The sequence below is a fragment of the Pempheris klunzingeri genome, chromosome 5 (assembly GCF_042242105.1).
Source record: "Pempheris klunzingeri isolate RE-2024b chromosome 5, fPemKlu1.hap1, whole genome shotgun sequence".
NCBI classification, from domain to species: Eukaryota; Metazoa; Chordata; class Actinopteri; order Acropomatiformes; family Pempheridae; genus Pempheris; species Pempheris klunzingeri.
The window spans coordinates 17,306,915-17,328,690 of NC_092016.1; the positions used below are offsets into that span (position 1 = coordinate 17,306,915).

Consider the following 21,776-nt stretch of genomic DNA (forward strand, 5'->3'; position numbering starts at 1 on the left):
CCCGTTACAGCCTGGTATAAGTGAAATCCAGCCCGCTTTCGGCAGCTCCCCTGTTAGCACGGACCAAAGTTATCCCGGAATAAGGACAGCACGCATGTGCCGTCAACCCGGATGTAGATATGTTTGTGCGCGTCTATTCACCATTTCACCAAGTTATGACAAATTTGCTGTTAAGAATGAGTTACATGTTTTAGCACTGGCTCGGCCAAGCGTTGCCATTCCAAACCAGTCCAAACCGGGTTAGCCAACCGTGATATGTGCGGACCTACGTGGATGTCACATCTGAGTGACAGCTCCACATCAGTCTGTTCCCGAAGAGCTGCACTTTAGATTTACGGTGAGCGAATGCAAGTGGGTGAAATCACCTTCGTGTTTTTACTGTTTACATAAACTACGGACAGAATACAAGAACACACGTGAGCTGTGAGCCCCCGTCGTTTCTCGGTGTCCGTGAAGTTAGGATGACTGGAGGGGGCCTGCTAATGTTTCTTCGTGTCATCCCGTGTTGCAGAAAACGTCCTGTAACTTAAAGGATGGACTTTCGCGGCAGGAGGCATGAGCGAGGCAGCAACTGGACGGACCCGGAGATAGTGGAGCTGCTCCAGCTGTGGTCCGACGAGTCGGTCCAGATTGAACTAGAGAGCTCGTTGCGCAACCAGCGCGTATTTGACCGCATAGCCCACATTTTGCGTGAAAAGGGCATCTACCGCACCGGTGACCAGTGCAGGGAGAAGATCAAGAAGATGAAGCTGGAGTACCGCCGCATTAAGGACAACCACAAAATGAGGTCTTGGAAGTTCTATGATGTGATGGACAGGGTGCTGGCGAACCGGCCGGCTATCACCTACTCCTCCCTGGGCGGAGCTGTCATAGCTCAACAGGTGTTTCAGGGCCCAGGCGGGCCTGACGCGTACGTGCAAGGACTCCCAGCAGGCTCCTTTGGTCCTGTTTCCTCAGGTGGGTTTCTGTTTGGTCAGCCACCAAAGACTGGAGATCCACTGGATATCAAATGTGAAAATGTTGATGACGGCGTGCTGAACTCAGGTGTTGCGCCCCCTGAGATGTACTATGGATCTGGAGATGAGCAGGAAACTGATGGGCATTCTTTACTGGGGCCGGAGGACACACTGGGTCGAGCAGAGAGCTCAACAAATGCAAGAATCTCACCCTCAGGTTGTCCATCTGCATATTTATATTGTTGGTACTATTTCTGTAATTAACATTAGGTTAGAAAGTGATGGTTGAACTAATTTCTCTTTTCCCTATCCCCAGGTTTCAGTGACCTGAACATTGCTGGTGGTGCCACAGGTGCCACCCAGGCTGCTGGTGGTGCCGCATCTGAGCAGCCCAGTAAGGAGGGTTATCGTTCCCCAACCTCCTGGAGACAGAGGAAACGTCGCCGAGGTGGCAAAACGTCATGGGGCCATGGGGGGGCTAGGTGTAGCAGTCAGGGGCGCCTGGATAAAGCCCTGGCCAGCTTCCTCAGCTGGCAGCAGTCAGCAGAGGAGCGCCTCCTCTCCCTGGAGGAGGCGCGGCTGGAGAGAGAGTTGCAGGCCGAAGAGCGCAGGGAACAGCGGGAGGAGAGGAGGGCCGAACAGGAACGCCAGCACGAGCTCCGCCTGTTCAGCATGCTCACAGGGGCACTGGTGGCTGTCAGACAGGGTGCTCCGACCGCTGTGACAACACCCACTGAGCCCTCCTTCTCACCCCCAGCTCATCCGTCAGCATCACTGATGACCACGGCCACCCCGTCTGTCTCGTCATCGTTATCTCAGCCACGTTCAGAAGCTTCCACGGCACAGGTTGTTTCCACTCATCAGACAACAACATCAGCACTACCCACATCTGCCAAGGCCTGCAAAACGTCTCAGAGTGTTTTGGCAACACTGAGAGTTGAAGAAACCCCCGGCCCCAGTGTGTACCTGTCCAACCGGGGCAACAGCATCCGACAGCATCAAGGCATTCTCCAGGAGGGCTATGCCCAATATGGAATGGACAAACACCACGACACAGATAACCCTGATGTGAGTTTGGGCCATGCAGTAAATACCTGTTACAGCTGTCTGGCAGCTCTGATGTGTCACAAATGCCACATCATAAAGATTATTTACAAGGTTCTTCTCTTTTTCTGCTCCTCCCAGGGCATCATCAACATGGGTACCAGTGAGAACAAACTATGCTATGATCTTCTTCATAAACGGGTAAGATTAACAGTGCAATCACACCCTGGTAATAACGATGAAAGGCTGTAGAGTCTAATGGACTATAATATGTGTTTGCCACATTACATCACTCTAAATTATTCTGCCTGCATTCACAAATGAATCTCATTTTCCCTTCTGCTGCAGCTTACCAAGCCTGACATGCTACATATTGACCCATCCTTGCTGCTGTATTCAGACTGGAGGGGGCACAAATTGTAAGAGATTATATGCATTTTATATGAGAAGAACATTTGTCACGTGGCTCATAGCGAAGTTATATTTTAAGAAGGCATTTCAAAGTAAACACCGACCCTCTTACAACCTTTCCATCTTGCCCTCTTTCAGCCTGAGAGAGGAGGTTGCAAAGTTCCTGACTCACTACTGCTGTTCTCCTAACCCACTGAGCGCTGACAATGTGAGTGAAAATGATTGCCTTTAATGTGTAATACAACTGCTACAACTGTCATAATATAAGATAATATAAGATAATATAAGATAATATAATATAATATAATATAATATAATATACTTGTACATGATAGAATGAAAATAAATTCAACCTTGTAATATATTAAAACTTAAGAGAGTCAGTGGAAAGCATATAAATTACACATAAATAGCAGAGATGAAAAATGTAGCAGCATACAGTTACTCATACACTTTACACTCACAGCAGTTTTTACATCATAATATAACTGTAGTAGTAGATAGTGGGGACTTATTAATATTTTACTCAAACAACTTTCTGCACAGAAAATCAAAGATTAATCTCCAAGAGTTTAAACTACTGAATTAGCCACCTGTACCACCTGTCTGTCAGGACTTCTACTTTTAATTGTTAAAAGTATTGTTACATTATGATCTTGCTACTTTTTAAGTTAAGTATTTAAATACATTTCCCACCAGAATACATATAGTTTTCTTGGTCTCCTTCTTGGTTAAATAGTCACTCTGGATTTCAGTGATTTGTGTAAAGAAATTTCTGTTTCCATGACTGATACAGATGTCCAGCAAATTATGTCGTTACTGAAAAATAAGCCATTTTAAAATGTTTTACAAGGCTGCTGCAGAAGACAGTCTGGACTACAACTATCCATTTGTAAAAATGACGAGTGGATTTAAGTGATTTATTTGATTAACTTGGTAATGATTATAAAGATGCCAAATGCTGCAGTGGAACTAGCATAGCTTTTTTTTTTAGGGTGGCCAACTTAATTTTGCCGACATGATGAAGGGCTGTTTTAGTAGGTGGGTGAATTTGTAGCACATTTATCAGACCTCCTTCTGTGCTTTAATTGGGTCTTTCATAACGCAGTGGATGTGTGCGTTTGTTCAGGTTGTAGTGATGAATGGCTGTGGTTCCCTCTTCTCATGTATTGCTGCGGTAATATGCGACCCCAAAGGTAGGTTCAGAATGCACCGACACACACACAATACATCCATATCTATACTGTATGAATACCATATTATAATGCCACCTATTGTGTGTACAATTAATAGTGATTATTATATGAAGTATGGTAGATAATGGGGAAGTTGTAGCATAATCACTGAAACATAATTTTTCAGTTATCGAGGCAGCTACATAAATTATTTTAACTTTAGTGCCACTGTCAGGGGCTCAATTTTAAGCAACATAGTTTTGTTTTGCTCAATAACTGCCAAGAAAAGCCACCCATGTTCATCTATTTACTACCAACATACATCACTTTGATAGCTGCACAAATATGGCTGGTAAATATAGATTAGCAAAATGTACTCGTCACTGAATTAGCTTTCAATTTAGTGATTAAAAAGATGATAACCTAAACAGTAGCTTATATGGCTAATTGAAGGTGTGTCATTAATACATATATTAAACATGTCTTTGTGCACAATGTGTCATGAGTGATAATTTGCAAGAAGCTGACGCACGTGTTTGTGTTTAAATGTCATGTAGTCTTTGTGTTTTTCATGTTGTAGATGCCATTCTCATTCCTACTCCTTTCTACGGTGTTATCACTGAGGACCTACATTTGTATAGTGACGTAAAGCTCTTTCATGTTCCTCTTGACTGTGAGGTAGGAACAAAGAGCCAGATTTACTTGCAGTGCTCACTCTGTGCTTGTGTTTAAAATGTCTGCTCAATATGTACTTATTGTGCCTCGCTGATTGTATACTGTATGGTGTATTGTCCGTTGCCCAAGTTGAATGTTAATGTGTTTCTCCTTTTCCCCTCATTAAAAGTTATTTTCTTATTTACAGGCTGATGGCAAAGACGGTCGACCCTTCCACCTCACTGTAGGGAAACTAGAAGAAGGTCTGAAAAGGGCTAAGCAAGAGGTAATTAATGCAATTTTTCTCAAGCACTTGATGAATATGTAAAGAAAATGTTCAGGCAAAGTTCTCAGATTAGATAAATACCTCGGATGCTCTGTTTTCTCAGTGATTTGTTTTTCAGCTTTATCTTTAGAGAATGTGAAGATACAGCGTATCAGGTCATATTTAAAAACATTACGGCCTCTCTTTTAGGGATTGATCATCCGAGCTGTTATACTGATGAACCCCCACAACCCTCTGGCTGAGATCTACACCCCAAAGGAAATGATTACCTTCTTGGAGTTTGCCAAAAGGTGTGTTTGCCCCACTATTATCTTATGCTGTGGCCTAGCAATGTATTCCTCCAGTCCTGTGGCTCTTTGAAGCACATTGCTATGGCCCTACATACAGTTCCATGTATGAACTCTTCTATTTTACGGTAGAGAGCTCTGTCCCGTGTGTGGAATATCAAGTGCTCTTGATGGAGTTTTATGGCTTCTCTTAACCATCAGCATATTGTCAAGTGCACCCATGTGCCGAGGAGTCTCCTGCATCATCTATTGTTTTCTAAATGATCCAGAGTAATTCCCTCCACAGAGCTGTTGTAACCATAAACCACAGTGCTTTCACTCTGACGCAGGACGTTTCATCATCATAAGCAATCATTAACAATGTAAAATCAAGGTTTATTAATGCCACACATTATATGTGTATACAGTTTATTTATATGATCATCCTCTTCCTTTATTTCCTGCTTTAGAAATGAACTCCACGCCATCGTAGATGAAGTGTACATGCTGACAGTCTTTGATGAATCTGTCACCTTTCACAGTGTCCTCAGTATAGACAGGTACTGCCGGAACCTAACCTCTGCGTGATTACTCTATTAGACCCTCAATCATAACAATTGTGGCTGACGACAGCCTCCTAACTGCTAATGACGTGCTCTTATTTCAGTTTGCCCGACCCACAGAGGACACATGTAATGTGGGGGTTGAGCAAGGTACGTACTGTGCTGAGCTGTGTGAGAGTGCGAGACTGTGGGACTTTTTATATCATCACAGACAGTACAGTAAAATCTCATCTTTTCTGCGGTGGGCGTTTGCTCTCACAGTTATTTTCCATTTGCTTTGTCTCGTGTCTAGGACTTTGCAATGGCAGGAATCAGAATAGGCACTCTGTATACTGAGAACAGCGAGCTTGTGGAGGCTTTGGCCCAACTGGGCTCATTCCACGGTGTCTCTGGAACCACCCAGCACCAGGTAGCACAGCTGCTTCAGGACAGAGGTATGGATCCAAGCTTCACATGTGGTTGTGCAAAAGCAATGTATTGGGAAAATAACCCTCCTATCAACTCGCTTTTTTTGTATAGACCAGTCAAAATTCACACTAATGCATTCAGTTCCCCTTGTACAAGGCAAGCAGTCTGTTCAGCTGAGTTTAAATTATTAAATGCAAATTATTTTGAATGCAGGCTTTTCAACAAATAAAACATGTGCTTCCTTGCGGTTTCCTTGCTTCAGAGAGATATCATCCCCTTTTTCCTGACACGACAGGAGCACAGCGTGGGGCTCTGCTGCTCACCATGCTGCACAAAGACTTGTAACATTTAATTTACACTTGCTTATTTTCATTTCACACCATCACATTCTAGATTGGATCAGCAAGGAATTTTTGCCCGAGAACAGATGCAGACTGAAGGCTGCTCACAGTTACCTGACAGGAGAGCTGCAGAGCATGGGCGTCCCCTACCTGGACAGGCCTGCTGCACTGTATGTCTGGGCCGACCTCAGAAAGGTACCAAGATCTAGGTCACGCTAACATGTTGGGGCTGATATTTAAATAACTCCACATGGTTATTTCTTGCATGCGTGCATTCCAAAGTTATTAAACGTTTGTATTTTTCATTCATTTTTATTTTTATTTCATTTTTAATTCTTGCTGTCAGTACAGTTTACTTTCAGTTAGTTTCCAGAGTGAGTTTGCTCATTTCAGTTTAGTTGTTATTAGTATTATTAGATGTAGGCTTTTGGTATCGTAATATGTGTCAAGATTTAAAAGTACAATAGTAGTAGTACAAAATAAAATGTTTATTTACACTTAGTGACAGTTTTCAGTTTAGTTTTAGTTCATTAAAATGATCTTGATGTGTCACTTCTGTCTCTCCATTATGGCAGTACCTCACTGAGTTGTCGTTTGAGGAGGAGTTGTCTCTGTGGAGGTGCTTCCTCAGACACAAGGTGGTTTTGAGTTGTGGTCAGGCCTTCTCCTGCTCCACACCCGGCTGGTTCCGCATCGTCTTCGCAGACCAACAGCACCACCTTCAGCTGGGTGAGTCTGTAGCAACATACATACACACACACACATTCATTCATTCATTCATTCATTCATATATATATATGTATGTATGTATATATGTGTGTATATATATGTATATATATATATATGTGTGTGTGTGTGTATATATGTATGTATGTATGTATGTATGTATGTATGTATGTATGTATGTATGTATGTATATATGTATGTATGTATATGTATATATATATATATATATGTATATATATATGTATATGTGTGTGTGTGTGTGTGTGTGTGTATATATATATACACACACACACACACACACACACACACACATATATATATATATATATATATATATATATATACACACATATATATATATACATATATATATGTGTGTGTGTGTGTGTGTGTGTGTGTGTATATATATATGCTTTTTATTCTGTTTGCTTCTTTTTTTGCTCCTTTTTAAAACCCCTTTTATGCCCATTCAATTGCTCCTGTTAAATTTTGTGTTGAGGAGTTTTCCAAGTTTTCAAATAGTGTGTTATGCTATTCCCTAAGTCCCATTATCTGTCTTAAACTAGACATTGATTGACTATTATTGCATTTATTCAGTCAATGGTTTGTGTTACCCCAGTTCATCTCCTGCTTTGTGTGTTAAACTAGGTATTGATTGGATGATAGTTACCGACTTGTTCTGTTAATGTTTTTGTGTTATTTCAGGCCTGAAGCGAATTAAGGGGGCTTTGAAAGAAATTGAAGAGAAAAGCAGCAGTCTCGATTCACACTATATCAAAGAAGCCAGTAAGGAGAGCAAAAAGTCAGTGAAAGAGGACAGTGCAGATTCAGACAACGCTGCGATTGTCAATTCAACGCCATCACCCCAGAGCAAGTCATCCGACCAGCTGAAGGAGAAGGATAGCCCTGTTCCTGTCACAGGCTCGCTCGCCACTGAGGAATTTGTGTTGCTGGACTGCCAGGCATCGAAGCCTGCAGAGAGTCTGGACTCTCTGATTGGGACTCTCAGGCACCAGATCCACTCCTCTGATTGGCTGGAGAAAAATACTCCGGAGCTGTCTGCCGGGGAGGACCCAGAGATTCTTGACGTATTCAAAGCCCTGCTGCAAAGAGCCAGAAAGTAAGCTTAGGGTAAACAGGCCAGAATGTTGCTGCCAAATTTCAAGAGGCAGCACTTCAGCATTCCTCTTACGCCCTGCGTTTACGGTGAAAAGCTCGACACAAACACCAGACACAAGGTCAAGTCTGATGCCTGTTCCTGAGTGAGGAGTAAACGCTAGCTGACAGCAGGCTGAAGAAGACAGAGAAAGAAAAGTAAGGCAGGCAAGGCCACGATGGAAGAACAGGACAAAGTACTTTTCTATCTGCATCTTGAGGCCTTATTTTTAAGCTGATAAAGGAGACGGCCTCGCTTTTTTGTAATTCAGACTGAAAAGATTAAAGTTTATTTACTAAAATTCTAAGTGAATGCCAAATGTAGTGAAACCAAAATCATTCATGTTCTTTTCTTAAACGTTTTAAGTCTCTGAGTCTGAATTGTACATCTTTATTATTTGGTCATATGCACTTTATTTTATCAGAATGTATGGTGCTTTCTGTAAAGTTAATGATCCGTGAATAAAGAAATGAGTTATTATGACTTGATTCGACTATAATCTTTCATTTAGAGTAAATCTGAATCAGCTGGTGATACATATCCTTCTATTAACATACATTTCATTTCATGTTAATGTGGGCTCTGAAGGCATTTCAGTGTGACATTCTTTAAAGCTTGTTTTTGGGTGGGCTGTGGGTGCCGTTCTGTTGCAACAAGAGGAAAGTGAAGGAGGAGGTAGTTATGCTATGAGGGGGGACGATATCTGAGGTTGATGATGTCACTGACCACAGCACACTGCACCCCACAGTGCTAAATTGAGAGTGGGATTTCCTTAAAGGTTATGTCAGACGTGATAACAAGCTGACACCCCCCACACAGTTTCTGCATTTGATACAAACAAATAATGAGAGGTTTAGAGTTTCTCTCAGGTATCATGGCATTTTAGACTTTGAACCTTTGACCTTTTACTGTTCAGTAGCCTAATGTTTTTTTCTTCTTCTCTTCCTTGTTTGCTTAATGTCAGCCACACAAACATCTGCTTCCTCAAATATTGAATGGCCGTTACGTTGTATTTTCACTTTCTCTACAGTGTGAGCTTGGAGGGTAACAGTGGAGAATTCACGGGGAAATTTTGCCGCTGGCTGGGGGGAGTTTCCATTCCAGCAGAGGCGGAGTAACACTGAAGGGTTTCATCAACGAGTGAGGGCTTGTGGTCATGTGCAGTACAAGTAATAATGTTCCAGGGTGTTTGTACAGTAGTAGTTATACAGACAGTAGCTCCTGTAGTCTAAACTTTGCTCCACTTACACACACTTTTGTTCCTGACATCTTTCTGTTCTCCATAACAACAAAGGTAAGACAGTACTTTGATTACAATTACATGAACTGCATTACAAGGCTGTTTTTTCATTCTGTTACTCAACTTTAAAACTCTGATTACGAATCTGTTTGCTCCTGTACCTTCTTTTCTACCCTGCCTCTCCCTCTCAGTGGTGTAGAAACATGAAGCTGCCGGAACTGGGGGACGCCATCAGTCGCTTCAGGTTTTCTCAGTCCTGTGTGGGGCTGGCAGGTTGCCTGTGTGTGTGTTACGCAGTCTGGACGCCGTTCTGGCTGAAGGATAGGGGACTTTGGACAGAGTGGAATAACACTAAAAGTGACCAGACGAATCGTAAAGATGGCACTGTCTTCAGTGGTGAGCAACATGCCGCATCAACCTCTTTGACATTTTTCTGCAGTCAGCAAATCAAATTTGTCATCTGTCTAAAGCTGTCACTCAGAGTTAGGCTAAAGTTTGACTGACATACAGCATAGCGTGCTAAATAAAGTGTTCTGTAGGAGGCAGGGCTGCATATTTAATAAGGCATAAACATGTCTTTGGCGGGCTGTGTTGAAATTGCATGGGTTCGGCTAGAGAACAGCCTTAGGGAGATTTTTTTTTTACACCTCTGAATCTCTAAAAGGAATCAACATCTTAGGGGATATCTGAAAACACATTGGCTTCCAGAGGAGCTCCTCAGCATTAGTAAACAAGTTTGAGCATGCTCCTGTACCAGAGAAGTGCATTCTTTGTATCTATCTGCTGAGGCTCAAACCGGGCTGAAGGCAAATGTACTGAAATCTTGCTCGACTGAAACCTGATGTTTGGCAGCTACATTTCGTGTCTCTGTTAACTAAAACAGATTAGGTTCCTAGTTGTTGTATTCAGCTGACTTTTTTTTTTTTTTTTTACATGCAAACACATATTCAGAACAAATGTATGTATGTGTAAGCCCTCTACCCTCAAAGGTATGGAAAAAGCTTATATGATTCCCACAATAAAAGGTAGAAGAGAGTTTTTTTCTTTCAGGTTATTATTGGACACTATTGTCGGAATATGAAAAAAACTGCCCAAAAAAATTAAATTCCAAGACAAAAAAATTTCCAGAAAAAAACAAAATACACCACAGATACTGAGAAATCAATGACATTTTACAGTAAAAAGTAAACAAACTGAAATCAGAGAATAACTACTAGCAGACTTGCTGTCAAATGAACACATGTACCTACAGATAACGTAGCCCTGCATGCAGGGAAACTACTGAAAAGTACACAAACTTTTGATTTTGCTCTTCTGGTTTCACTCGTAGGACATGAGGTCATCCTCAGCAGTGTCTCATCACCTCAACATGTTTCACTTCAAGCTGACTACTCACGAGTAGAAACCTACCGACACATGCCGTGGAAATCTAAATTGAACATCAATAAGTGTAGTTGACCTTTCTGTAAACATGTGCTGTTTCGTCTCCTCCAGCCCTGGAAGCTGAGAGAGTGTTTGGGGTTCTTTCCTTCCTGATGGCTGTGAGCACTGGGGCTCTGTGTCTGGTGTTTGCCCTCTGCTGGACGTCTGAGACGGTGCGCTCCTACTCCAACACTCGCTCCCTCCTCATGGCAGGACAAGCGCTCTACCCCACCATGCTGCTGCTGCTCACCATGGCCTCTACAGGTGACTCCACTGCACCGCTCAAAATACGCTACACATCATGTTTTGGTGTTTCACTTTGCTTATAATTAGATTGTTTATTGTTCGGGGAGTTTTAGAATAAGATATCAATTCCAAGCAAAACAGTAAAAAAAAAATTTCTAATTAACTTCCAAATGGCCTTTTGGTTTATGTAGTTCACGTCAAACCCACACCTACAGAAATTCTTTTATGTACTACTCATTTACATACCCTGCACGGCAGCAGTTTTTAAAGAGACTTTTTAACTTCACTTGGAATTGCAGTTCATTAACATGCATGCTCTTCTCTAAAGCTCCAGGCATGTAATAATTGACCTTAATGACTTTTTTCTTTTTCTTGCAATGATACTTGATTTGACTCATTCTTCTCTTCCATCTACAGGTTTCTTCTTCCTCCTCAGTTGGTCTTTTTTCACTTATCAGCACCGGGAGGAAATTCGACAAGACTTCTCCAGCCTTGGTTCCTCCTATTGGCTAGGGGCTTTGGGTTGGGTCCTGCTGTTGGTCGTGGAGCTGGTGGTCTTTATAGCTGAACAAGCTGTTGTGCCAGACATCCTACCAGACTTAGAGAAGGCAGTGGAGTCGTGGCGGATTTCGTCTCAACTTAAGGCGGCCAAACGCTGTTTCAGTGATAGTTATCACCCCGTTTGCAGCGAATGCAGCATTGCTCCAAAGAGGTATATGTCAGCATCGTGAGCGGAGTGCAGAAATAAGGACATGACAGAGAAAATGAATGTGATGTGTAAGATACACATTAACGCACCCTGACTCAATGAGAAACCAGCAATTCCTTGCTGCTTTACAGATCTATGCCGCCAGACTGAATATTGATTAATCGTGTTCAAAGTGTTGGCCGGAGAAATTAAGATCATAAATCCTGAAAGTCAGCGGGACTGAAGGCTTCAGCTTCCTGAAGAGCTGATCGTGGTGGTCACTCTCCAGTTTATTTTCAGTATGTACTGAACTTAAAATTGTAAAACACACTAAATGACAATAATACTTGTGGAGAAAGATGATAAATCTTCTCTAGCAAAGTGGCGTTTAAAGTTCAGGGTCAACTTTTGGAAGAAAAGAAACTGTAATAAAACAATCAACTGGTACCTTTAACGCAAAGTTTCAATGGTTACAGCTATGTAACTGGTGGATGTTCAAAGCACTGTTTTGTCACTTTTGACAGTTTTTAACAAATGGAAATTGAATTAAATTGTTATGTTTTGTTTGTTGAAAGTCAAGCTATAGGTTTCACTAAATTATTTATGGTGACATCATCATTTACTCATAAAACACTCATGACAAATATACATTGTGTTCCCTTATTGTCTTCTTATAAAAGGTGCCTTGTTTATTGATGATGATTAATAAAGTGAGACAACAAATATCTGTTGTTGTATTTTTCTTTTCCTATTCAACCCTTATTTTATATATGGATATCCGAGGGGACTGCATGCACAGTATGTTCAACTCAGCTTAGTTCCACTCTAGCTGTCCAGACCCCTCCACAGCTTAATAAAACTTCCATTGCAGTATATTTGTCTTAAAGGCAGAAGAGATTTAGAGGAAGGAGAGCTCATATCTTGTGGCGGAGCTTGATGGTTCACTGCTTGGACAGTTGTCCTACATCAGCCCACCAGGAGTTGCATGTGTAATGAAGCAGAGTTTTTTACCAGCCAGTCCTACATCTGCCTCCTTTTTTGAATCACTTGCATTTCCTGCGCACTGTTCCCAGCTCTGCGGAGCATTTGGACCACCACACAACAGACTGCCTCCAAAGTCGTTATTTACTTTTCTCTCACACATTCCCGGGGGGAGAGGAAGCACTTCGATGCTGGACTGCTTATGTTTATGCTCTCACCCTGCCAAAGTGGGGGAGAATTAAGTGGCTCTGGCTCTGTTAATTGGGCGTTAATCAGGTGTTGCTCTAATTAAAAGGCAGTTCCACCCTGTTGGGCCCTGGTTATGAGTTTGTTATTAAACCCACAGAGGATTTTTGTCTCTTTTTCAATTTACCAACAGGGTAGTGCTTAATTGCTGTGTAAATGAGGGGAATGTCCTTGAAGGTCGTCTTGCATCAGCACGCGATCCATGAACAGAATTGTAGTAAAGAGCTTCTCAATCCGAACTTTAAAATCCATTGACTTCACTGAGTGCTGATCTCTTGTGTCCAGCTGTGCCTCTCTGCAGTCAAAACAAACCTCTTCAAACCTCATTTGCTAAATTGGAAGAGCAGGTAACCCAGTTTCTGTAGTAAATAAAAGTACCTTTAAAATTGATTTCCCTTTTCATCTAAAGTTGCTTTTATTTCCCCCGGTAGGTTCTGTCTAGGCCATTGAAAGTATGCAGTCTTTTATGGCTGTCAGTGTCTCATAAACAAACTCTCCACTTTTCACCTTCCACCACCACAAACGCTGCTCTTTCACCTTCCTGAGAGAGTCCGACCAAAGGTTGAGAATGCCTTTTGAGAAAGGCAGGCCAAATCAATGTGGAGATAGAAAGAAAGAGATAGTCAGGCGTTTAAGCACAAAGAAAGAAATGACAGATGAATGGTAGAAGATGTTATACACAGATAGACAGGTGGCCTGATAGACACACAGAGATTGCGGGTACTGATTGTTGAAGGGCATTTGCTACAGAGACATCAATCAGAAGATGGCACCGAGATTGAGAAGGCCACCAGCGTTTCCTGCCTGCAGCCAGCAGCATGTGTAGAACACAACCTGGGCTAAACCACTGCTCTTCATATCAATTAGAGACCAATTATACAACCATGTCCTATTAATTATGCGGCACTGCCACTATAGGTCTGCGTTTCTCTTCTCTCCTGTGTGTCTGTGGTTGTGTTCACTGACATTAATAAATAAAACTTGCTGGCTGCCAAGGCGAAGCATCTTTAATCTGATTTTCAGCGCTGTAAGTTTGCATTTTGGAGGGGAAGAAAAAGAAAGAGAACTGCTGTTTCCTGCTTTACCTTTTGGTGGTGCTGGTGTAACACCTATTGCTTTGCCTCTTGCAATGAAATCTGGTGAAATGTGGGAGACATTGCTCTCATTGGATGAGTAATGAAATCACACACACGCACACACACACACACACACACACAAAAATCTGTGCATGTATGCATGTGCTTGTGTGTGTTTGATTTTTATTTGTGAGGTAGACAAAGTGTGATTAATATTCTCAAGCATATTTCAGAGGATTTTGAGCCTGAATATGCCGGACTACTTAATAAGTCAAGTTTTATTTGGCTGGATCTGGGAGCATGATGAATTATGAAATAAAGCGAGAACTCCATGCTTTTTGCAGTTTTATTTCTCTGTGGTTTACATAATTCACTCAGAACATTTGTAACTTTCCTGACAGGTTAATGCTGTTGAGTTCAAAGTGAAGACACTGAGGAAATACGCAGAAAGACAAGACAGCAGGGGGAAACAGACATAGAGATGAGAGGAGGAGAGAACTGAGAACAAAGGGTGAGAGAGGATTTGAGATGTCACAAAATAGTTTCACACTGTCCCTGAATTCCGTACAGCAATGTGTGGTGTCAGATTTTGATGAACTTTGAAACCTTCCCCGCTCACCGCCAGCTCTCCAAAGCCCCGAATGTTCTGATGTAGTCAAAATCCGAGTTTGACCACTGCACTCCTGTGCCCCCCACTGCATTGTCATCAGTAAGTAAGTGGACTCTTTGAAAATGGAAAAGTCAGGAAATTTGATGTCTGCAGGCCTACAATCTTAGAAAAAGCCGACAGTGGGAGTGAGGCAGAGAGAGCATGTGGTGAGAGTACACCTCGTGTCCTTCAATTGTCTTTCTTGCAGGGACCCAGTTCATCTCGCCGGTAGAATCTGCAATGAGTCATTGCTCTTTGCGACAGACATGCCACCCAGTCCACCCTCCTGATTACATTTGTTCAGAAGAACCGAGTGCGAAGAAGACAGACAGAAAAAAGAGAAACAGAACTTGCATCAGAGAAAAACACTTTCTCGGTTGTTCTGCACTTCCATTCATCCATTTGATTTCAGAGTGCAGGTGTTTTTGCATGGTAGAACTCTCCCTGTGCTGTCTCTGCTACCAACATTGTTTTTGCGTCATTGAGTTGAGACTTCTATGTAGGCTACCATATCTGCCCGCCGGTACCCTTGTTCGTAAGTGGTGTCGTCTCGGACATCTCAGTCCAGACAATGAAGCCGTAGTCCCATTCTCGTCACTCTATTCATCCCTGGCCAACTGTAGCCGCTCCCCTCTCTTATCTCTATGTGACCAAGGAAATTAAATTACAAATATAATCACTTGGCGCCAGTTTCTTTAACAGAGTGCCTCTGCTTTGCATATAGAGTGTGCTTGCTTTGCAGACACGTTGTGTGAAGTTACTTATTGGCCTATTTACGATAATGGGCTCTGCTCTACTGGTGGAGTCTCACACACACACCTTTTCCCAATGACAGTGAATGGCACGAGGAGGTGAAGCCAGTGGAGGCTGGAACAAAAAGAAAAGAGGGACATGGAGACGTGGTTGCAGCCATCTTGGGAAAATACTTTTGCATGGGTGAATAATCTAAAAAGCAACACAGGGATGTGTGAAAATAATTTGCTATGAAATGTTGTTTTCACAGCACATGCACTACTTTTTTTTTGCCACATTAATGACGCTGCTCCAAGGACGGCAATGTCAGTTTGTCACTCCTCAGAATCCTAATGACTTAAGTGATCCCCTGACTTCTCATTTAGCACCATCAAAAACATAAATATCTCAACTTTAACTTCAACTTCTCAACAATATCTCGTCTTTTTTGCTTTATCACTAAATACCTGCAAAGCTAATGACAATTCTATCATTCTCAGATGTACTTTGTGTTTAATGCAAATTAACAAATGTTAGAATGCTAATACCCTGGACTTGTGATTATGGTGAACATTATACTTGCTAAACATCAGCATGTTAGTATTGTCTTTGTGAGCAGATTAGCATGCTGATGTTAATATTTACCTCAAAAGACTGCTATGCTGAAGTACAGCCTCACAGAGCCATCGGCATATCTGTAGTCTTATTGTTAAATAAACCAGAATGCAATATTTTGCCTTGATAGATGTGCCATTATGCAACACTACAGTTGTCAGTGATGAAGAGGACTCATTTGTGTCCACTGCTCACTCACTATAGAGTAAAGTGAATGAGTGACAGAGGAAGTGGTTTCGGATACAGCACCATTCAGTCTCTCACGCATGCCAACCGCCATTGTGTAGACAGCTTCCTCTTCAGCTCAAATCTATTCCACACACGTTAGACCATCTGACTGAATAAACAGTCCCCATCTCTCTCCCTCTCGCCCTGTTTCTGCCTCTCTTGCAGGTCTTTCACAAAAAGTGAAGGGATGAAAACCTGTGTATATTAGAATGATGTGCATCCCACGGGAGCCAAACGGGAAAGTTCTTAAAGGAAGAGTGACGGGGAGTATGAATAGAAGAATAGCATTTTTATCATTGTTATTATGAGAAGGCCATCACAGGCCTCCCTCGCCTCTTTCCCTTATTCCCTATTCAGTTAGGAATTCATTTGCTTATGCAGAAACTGTTATACTTGCTTGTACAGGCAGACCAGCAAATGCAAAACTGTATCAATGCCTTTGGATCTACCCGGTCCCAAAGCACTCGGCGAGCAGGTGGATGGTGTATTTATTTGTGATCTTTATGTATTCACTGCTAGTTACTCTCCCCTCCATCTACCTTCCTGAGGCATCTCTCTGTTTTGCTGCGGTGAACAAACGCCATATGCCCCTGAGTTAGGCTCAACTGCTCCATTCTCTCTCAGCGTAGTCGGATCCACAGAATACATTTGACTGTGAATTCTGAAAAGAGATAGGACTTTCCAAACTATTGTTCTTAAACAATTACTGTATATGTCTGCTCCTGCGCTCATAAAGCCCACAGCTATCATCATCCTCGCCACCAGCAGGTTGCTGTGAGAGACCGGGTTGGTAAAATAATGGCTCCCCACTGGATCGTGTGAATCATAGCGATGACTGGTTGATAAATGCTCCACCACCCAGGCTCTGGCTCCAGTAGTAATTTCTCTCTCCAACTGGACTGGCTGCCAAATGACAACAACCTCCCTCCCCAATCCCCCACCTATGCACAGCATCCCTCACAGCCCCTTCCTTCACCTCCTATAATTACTGTACTCTATAAGTCGGGTTTAAGACCAGCCACTCTAAATCAGCCTTGAATCGCAGCGTGTTACTGTGTCCATTGTTCTCTTGTCTGAGCTCTGGCAGGGCTAGTGCAGAAAAGGGCATGGCTGTCCTGGCATTTCTTATAATGGACTTTGTAGTTAAAAGACAGGGAAATAATAAGCAGATCTACGTGTGGGAAAAGGGCTCTTTGTGTTTGGTGGGAAGTTAAGACCAGGGACAGTTGGGGGTTAGAGTTGACAGACAACACTGCTGCTGTTTTCACACTCCTTGACACATAATGGGACCAATCTTTCTCTCTACATCTCTCCCTAGTGGCCATGATTTGCTCATTACATTGATGGAGGGGGACTGAGGGAGGGATTGAGGAGGGGAAAGACTGAGAATGACCAGTCAAGAGACAAATAGCAGGAAATTTAGTGCTTAGAATACGCTATAACTCTCATTTAATTTGAGAACTGTAAGGATGTAACCCACTTATTAAGGTGTTTAACAACTCCCCTTGAAATCCTCCCTTCAAGGATGCAGGACGTTCAAAGTTGTTTGCAAGCTACTATCCCTCAGCTGACAGACCTTCTGTGTAAACTAGCACCAGACAGTTCGGGAGAAGAGGGCTAATACGTAGTTAAACACAAGACAAATCCTGTGAGTGGATGTTTATGTGACTGGAGGTCCCCCTGGCATCAAGGAAACTGCTCCTCAATCAGGGAAATCTACATTTAATTAACACAGAATTAAAGAGCATTGTTATTTTGATTAAAGACACTGGTCTTGAATCCCCACTCTACTCTACTGCTCCTGAATCCGGCTTAGGGTTTAATTTCATTTGGTTTACCGTGAGTGGATCAACATCCATCTGGATTGTCTACTCAGAAGCAGGTCTCGCTCTTTGGAGGGCTATATTGTAAACTCCAGCACAGTTACACCACGTATTCACTGCAATCTCTGCATGGTATTGACCTCTATGTGGCCCATCTTGCTATGGTAACAGGATTTGTTTTTTTAATAAAAAGATTCTTAAAGCGGACACTTGCAGTTGCTGTAGTTTAAGTTGTTCTCCATATTGTCTAACTCAGAAGAGATGAATGGAACCGGTCCAAAACCAAAATAACTCTGCAGCGCCTCAGGGAGAGTTTTAATGCAAGACTTGGAACGAATTAATGTGGTCCCATGACTAGACTATCCAATAAAATGAATATTTGGATAGCTGGACATGGAAGATATTGTGGTGTCAGGCTGTCAGAAGCTTGTGGGGGATGTTATTTGTAGAAGCTGTGATGTTGTGGTGTGTCTCTGCTCTCTGTTAAAGCTCCATCAGTCAGGATGAGCCGACAATAAACGCAGCCGAGTCATACAGGGTCATGCGAGGCCTCAAGACAGCATCACTCAACACAGCTGTCCCCTGGCTGTCACTGTGTGATTATTAGCACGCTAACCTACGGTACAGAGGGAGGGAGAGCCAGTAATTAATCACCTCATTGGAATAATCACATAATTGATTCTTAACAAAACCTAAGGTGAGGGTGAGAGGAGAGGGGCGAGATGAGGGAAACAAGACTTTGAGAGGGAGAGACAGGGGGAGATGAATGAGTGGGGATTTGAGTAGTGGGGTAAAGGGTTTGTTCTGGCAGGTAGCTCTGACGAATAGCTCTGCATTAAAGTCTACCCCTCTGAGTATTAATCTACCAAATCATGTCTCTGGATGAGGGATGGAAGAGGTGGACAGTGGGAGGCGACTCGCTGAGAATTGGCTGGGCGAGGCTGAAGAAGTTGTTGAACGTGCTATGAAAATGCAATTAAAAATTTGCATACTGAATGCCCAATATATTGCATAACACTCAGTGGAACTATGAGAGTGAAATGCCCTCTTTACCCTGAATACAATCACAGCAATGCCTACATTCCTGATGACATTTAGAAATATCATGCAGCAATTTTGGTGGGTCTATTCAAATGTGAATGATACTGACATTTTATTCCCTGTGAGGAAGATACCGACGCTACTGTGGAATTCATTCATTGCCCATTTCTGCTATTGACACTTTTTCTTAAGCTGCTATGTGACTTGAGCTGTCAGATGGTCTTTTTTGGACCTTTGGCTTACATAGTTCTGTCTGCTAGGCTTGATCTCTTCCCCCCTTTCCTTGTCACAGCTCGCAATCAGCCTTAAGCCCCTTTGTGTTCTCCACTCTGAGCTAAGCCTGTTATCCTGTGCAACTCCTTTACACAAGATCACTACTTTATCCCTCTTCTCTTTCTTTCACCTCTTACACCTTCCCTCTTGTTGCCTTTCTCTGTCTGTCTCTTTGTTTTACGCACACACACCCAAAAGTAATGATTCTGAAGTTTCTCAAGGATGGATTAGTGGGACTGCTTTATATTTATTTAGTCTTGTTCCCGGGTTTCACCTACACACCGACATGGGCTCACTAACGCAGACACACAGAGCCCCTCCCAACTTCGCTTTCTCTCCACCTCCTCCTCTCCCCATTCACATGCGCTGCCCCTGCCACATTCCCACTCATCCTTCCCACTGCACACACCTGCAACACGCTCATACAGTATACACACACATTGCTCACGGATGCTGTTTGGATTCATCATGTTAGGAAAAAAAAAAAAAAACCTCCAAGCGCAAGGTGTCAGTTCACTGGTGCATTGCAAACTCCTGTATGTCCTCCTAAACTGCAGCCTCTAGTTCCCCAGGATCTGCTCCTCACATTCATAACACTCTGCTCCATGCCAGGTGGCTGTCTCCACAAGTCCTCTTTCCCATAAATCAGACTGTCTTTGAGTTGATCAATAACAAGTCAATTAGCAGGCGCTGAAAGATGAGGGTCTCAGGGGGTCACTGCTTGTTTGTCAGGCAGACATCTGCAGCTCCGTCCCTGTCTGCCACGGTGCTAGGTGTGTCGTTTACCTTGGAAACATGTGGCTACCTGGCTATCATAAATCTAAATATCAACTATAAATAGGCTTGGGACATCTTGCTACAATCCATCATTTTCTTGTTCTTGGATATGCAATGTATCAAACATTGTGTACTTTGAATCTCCCAGCTGTGTCTGATGGATTTGAATAGGCCTAGAAAAGAGAGCTTTTTTCCACTATCTTTTCTGTGTATTTGCTCTTGTGAACTAGTATGCCTCTCTTAAAGAAACAAAACAACAACAAAAAAAACAACAACTACTATTACTGTCTAAGGTCACAGTTGACCATACGCACCAAATATACACTGCCAAGCCTGCCAGCATTCTTCCTGCTCCCCTGTTAAGCCGACAAGAGTGGGAGAGACCCAACTGTTGTTTGGTGCCCACTGACTGTGTATCTAATGATTTGGCTGGCAAATCCAATGCAACAGCAACAGGCTCCTGTGGCGAATACACCAGATTAATCCCCTGGATAATTACAAACAAGAGTGATCCTGGGCAAATACTCCCCATACCTACTGAGAAATTACATCAAATGACGCTGTCTAATTAAAACTCATTCTGAATGGTGACAGACAGGCAGCATTTGGAGAAATAAATGAAATGTGCTGATGTTGTATAGAGAGAAGAACTGCAGATAAAAACCACAAGGGGCGGTCTGACAGATAACAGTCACACAATACATACCACACAATGCAGTTGCCTTGGAATTAAAAAAAAAAAAAGAACAATTTGGAAGACCTAACGTATATTTTCTGGTTTATTGACAGATACATGAAGTCAGGTTGTGGGCATGGCCTCTATGCACCTCTTTCAGTTGTCTTAGGTAGCTTTGAAAACTCACTTATTAAAATGGTAATTGCCAGATGAGCCCTCAGATTCCACCAGCAAGCACACACTGCTAATTTGGTGTTCAACCTAATATGACTCACTGTTTTCACTGCCTTTGTCATTTGGATTCACAGCAGTCACCACATGAATTGCTGGTGCATCAGTCGCAAACACTGACAGAAGATGTGAAGTGGCAAAGGGAAAAATCTTAATAGAAATTGTATGATAATAGTGATTATCTTCACAACAATTAATATTAGTTTTGTTTCACTGACTTCTATTTCTCTTTAAATTAGAATCCACTTTCCCTCTGTCATACATCATATATAACCCTGTTCCCACCCTTACACATACTAACACATGTCTCTTTGTCAATGTTGCCGCCACACATATACATAAGACACTTATTATAGATGCATATTATTAGACACATTGGTTCTCCTGTCTGCGTCTGTAGACATCACATCTGTTTACAGCATTAACAAAATGTCACTTTTAAATATACTTTCACAGATCACACTGATAGGATAGAAAGACCTTATATTTGTGCAACAGGAAAATGCATTTATTGTAAGATCTGTTGTGTCTCCGTACTGGTCGAGTTTAACAGTATCTGTCTTTCTGTCAGAGAGAGGCCACCTGGATGAGGTGAGCCTGCAGATGGATATGAGAAAGGGGAGATAAAGGTGACACAGAAGTGCTCCCAGCTGAGGATCAGTGTTGTGTGGTATACTGTTGGATTCTGTACATATACATGTTTGCAACTGTGCTTTGGGGTTGACCTTGTTTTTTTCAAATCAGCTGCCTCCATCAGGTGCCACAAATTGACTGTTGGAATCCCACCAAAGGAAGGGTATAAATACGAGACACAAGGAGACAGTCGGGAGCAATCCCACTGTACGG

At 42.5% G+C, this 21,776-nt stretch overlaps 2 protein-coding genes across 2 annotated transcripts; both read left to right on the forward strand.

Moving 5' to 3' along the window:
* The first annotated feature begins 136 nt into the window (after positions 1 to 136).
* accs (1-aminocyclopropane-1-carboxylate synthase homolog (Arabidopsis)(non-functional)) lies at positions 137 to 8,441 on the forward strand. The gene is made up of 16 exons (XM_070830590.1): positions 137 to 337; positions 512 to 1,173; positions 1,273 to 2,024; positions 2,142 to 2,201; positions 2,349 to 2,419; positions 2,550 to 2,619; positions 3,541 to 3,607; positions 4,167 to 4,264; positions 4,449 to 4,526; positions 4,716 to 4,816; positions 5,263 to 5,352; positions 5,460 to 5,505; positions 5,648 to 5,789; positions 6,157 to 6,299; positions 6,680 to 6,833; positions 7,536 to 8,441. The coding sequence occupies exons 2-16, from the start codon at positions 534 to 536 to the stop codon at positions 7,952 to 7,954; spliced, it is 2,931 nt and encodes a 976-aa protein (XP_070686691.1). The 5' UTR covers positions 137 to 337; positions 512 to 533; the 3' UTR covers positions 7,955 to 8,441.
* An 802-nt stretch (positions 8,442 to 9,243) lies between these two features.
* On the forward strand, positions 9,244 to 12,257 carry LOC139201921 (uncharacterized). The gene is made up of 4 exons (XM_070831369.1): positions 9,244 to 9,280; positions 9,418 to 9,622; positions 10,721 to 10,912; positions 11,312 to 12,257. Exons 2-4 carry the CDS (start codon positions 9,430 to 9,432, stop codon positions 11,623 to 11,625), a joined length of 699 nt encoding a protein of 232 aa, XP_070687470.1. The 5' UTR covers positions 9,244 to 9,280; positions 9,418 to 9,429; the 3' UTR covers positions 11,626 to 12,257.
* The last annotated feature ends 9,519 nt before the right edge of the window (positions 12,258 to 21,776 follow it).

Excerpts from the sequence above, each read along its gene's own strand:
- accs (XM_070830590.1), top strand. The coding sequence starts at position 534 with ATGGACTTTCGCGGCAGGAGGCATGAGCGAGGCAGCAACTGGACGGAC. Across the intron at positions 2,620-3,540 it reads ACCCACTGAGCGCTGACAAT|GTTGTAGTGATGAATGGCTG; the intron begins GTGAGTGAAAAT and ends GCGTTTGTTCAG. Across the intron at positions 4,527-4,715 it reads TGAAAAGGGCTAAGCAAGAG|GGATTGATCATCCGAGCTGT; the intron begins GTAATTAATGCA and ends CCTCTCTTTTAG.
- LOC139201921 (XM_070831369.1), top strand. The coding sequence starts at position 9,430 with ATGAAGCTGCCGGAACTGGGGGACGCCATCAGTCGCTTCAGGTTTTCT. Across the intron at positions 9,623-10,720 it reads AGATGGCACTGTCTTCAGTG|CCCTGGAAGCTGAGAGAGTG; the intron begins GTGAGCAACATG and ends CGTCTCCTCCAG. Across the intron at positions 10,913-11,311 it reads GCTCACCATGGCCTCTACAG|GTTTCTTCTTCCTCCTCAGT; the intron begins GTGACTCCACTG and ends TTCCATCTACAG.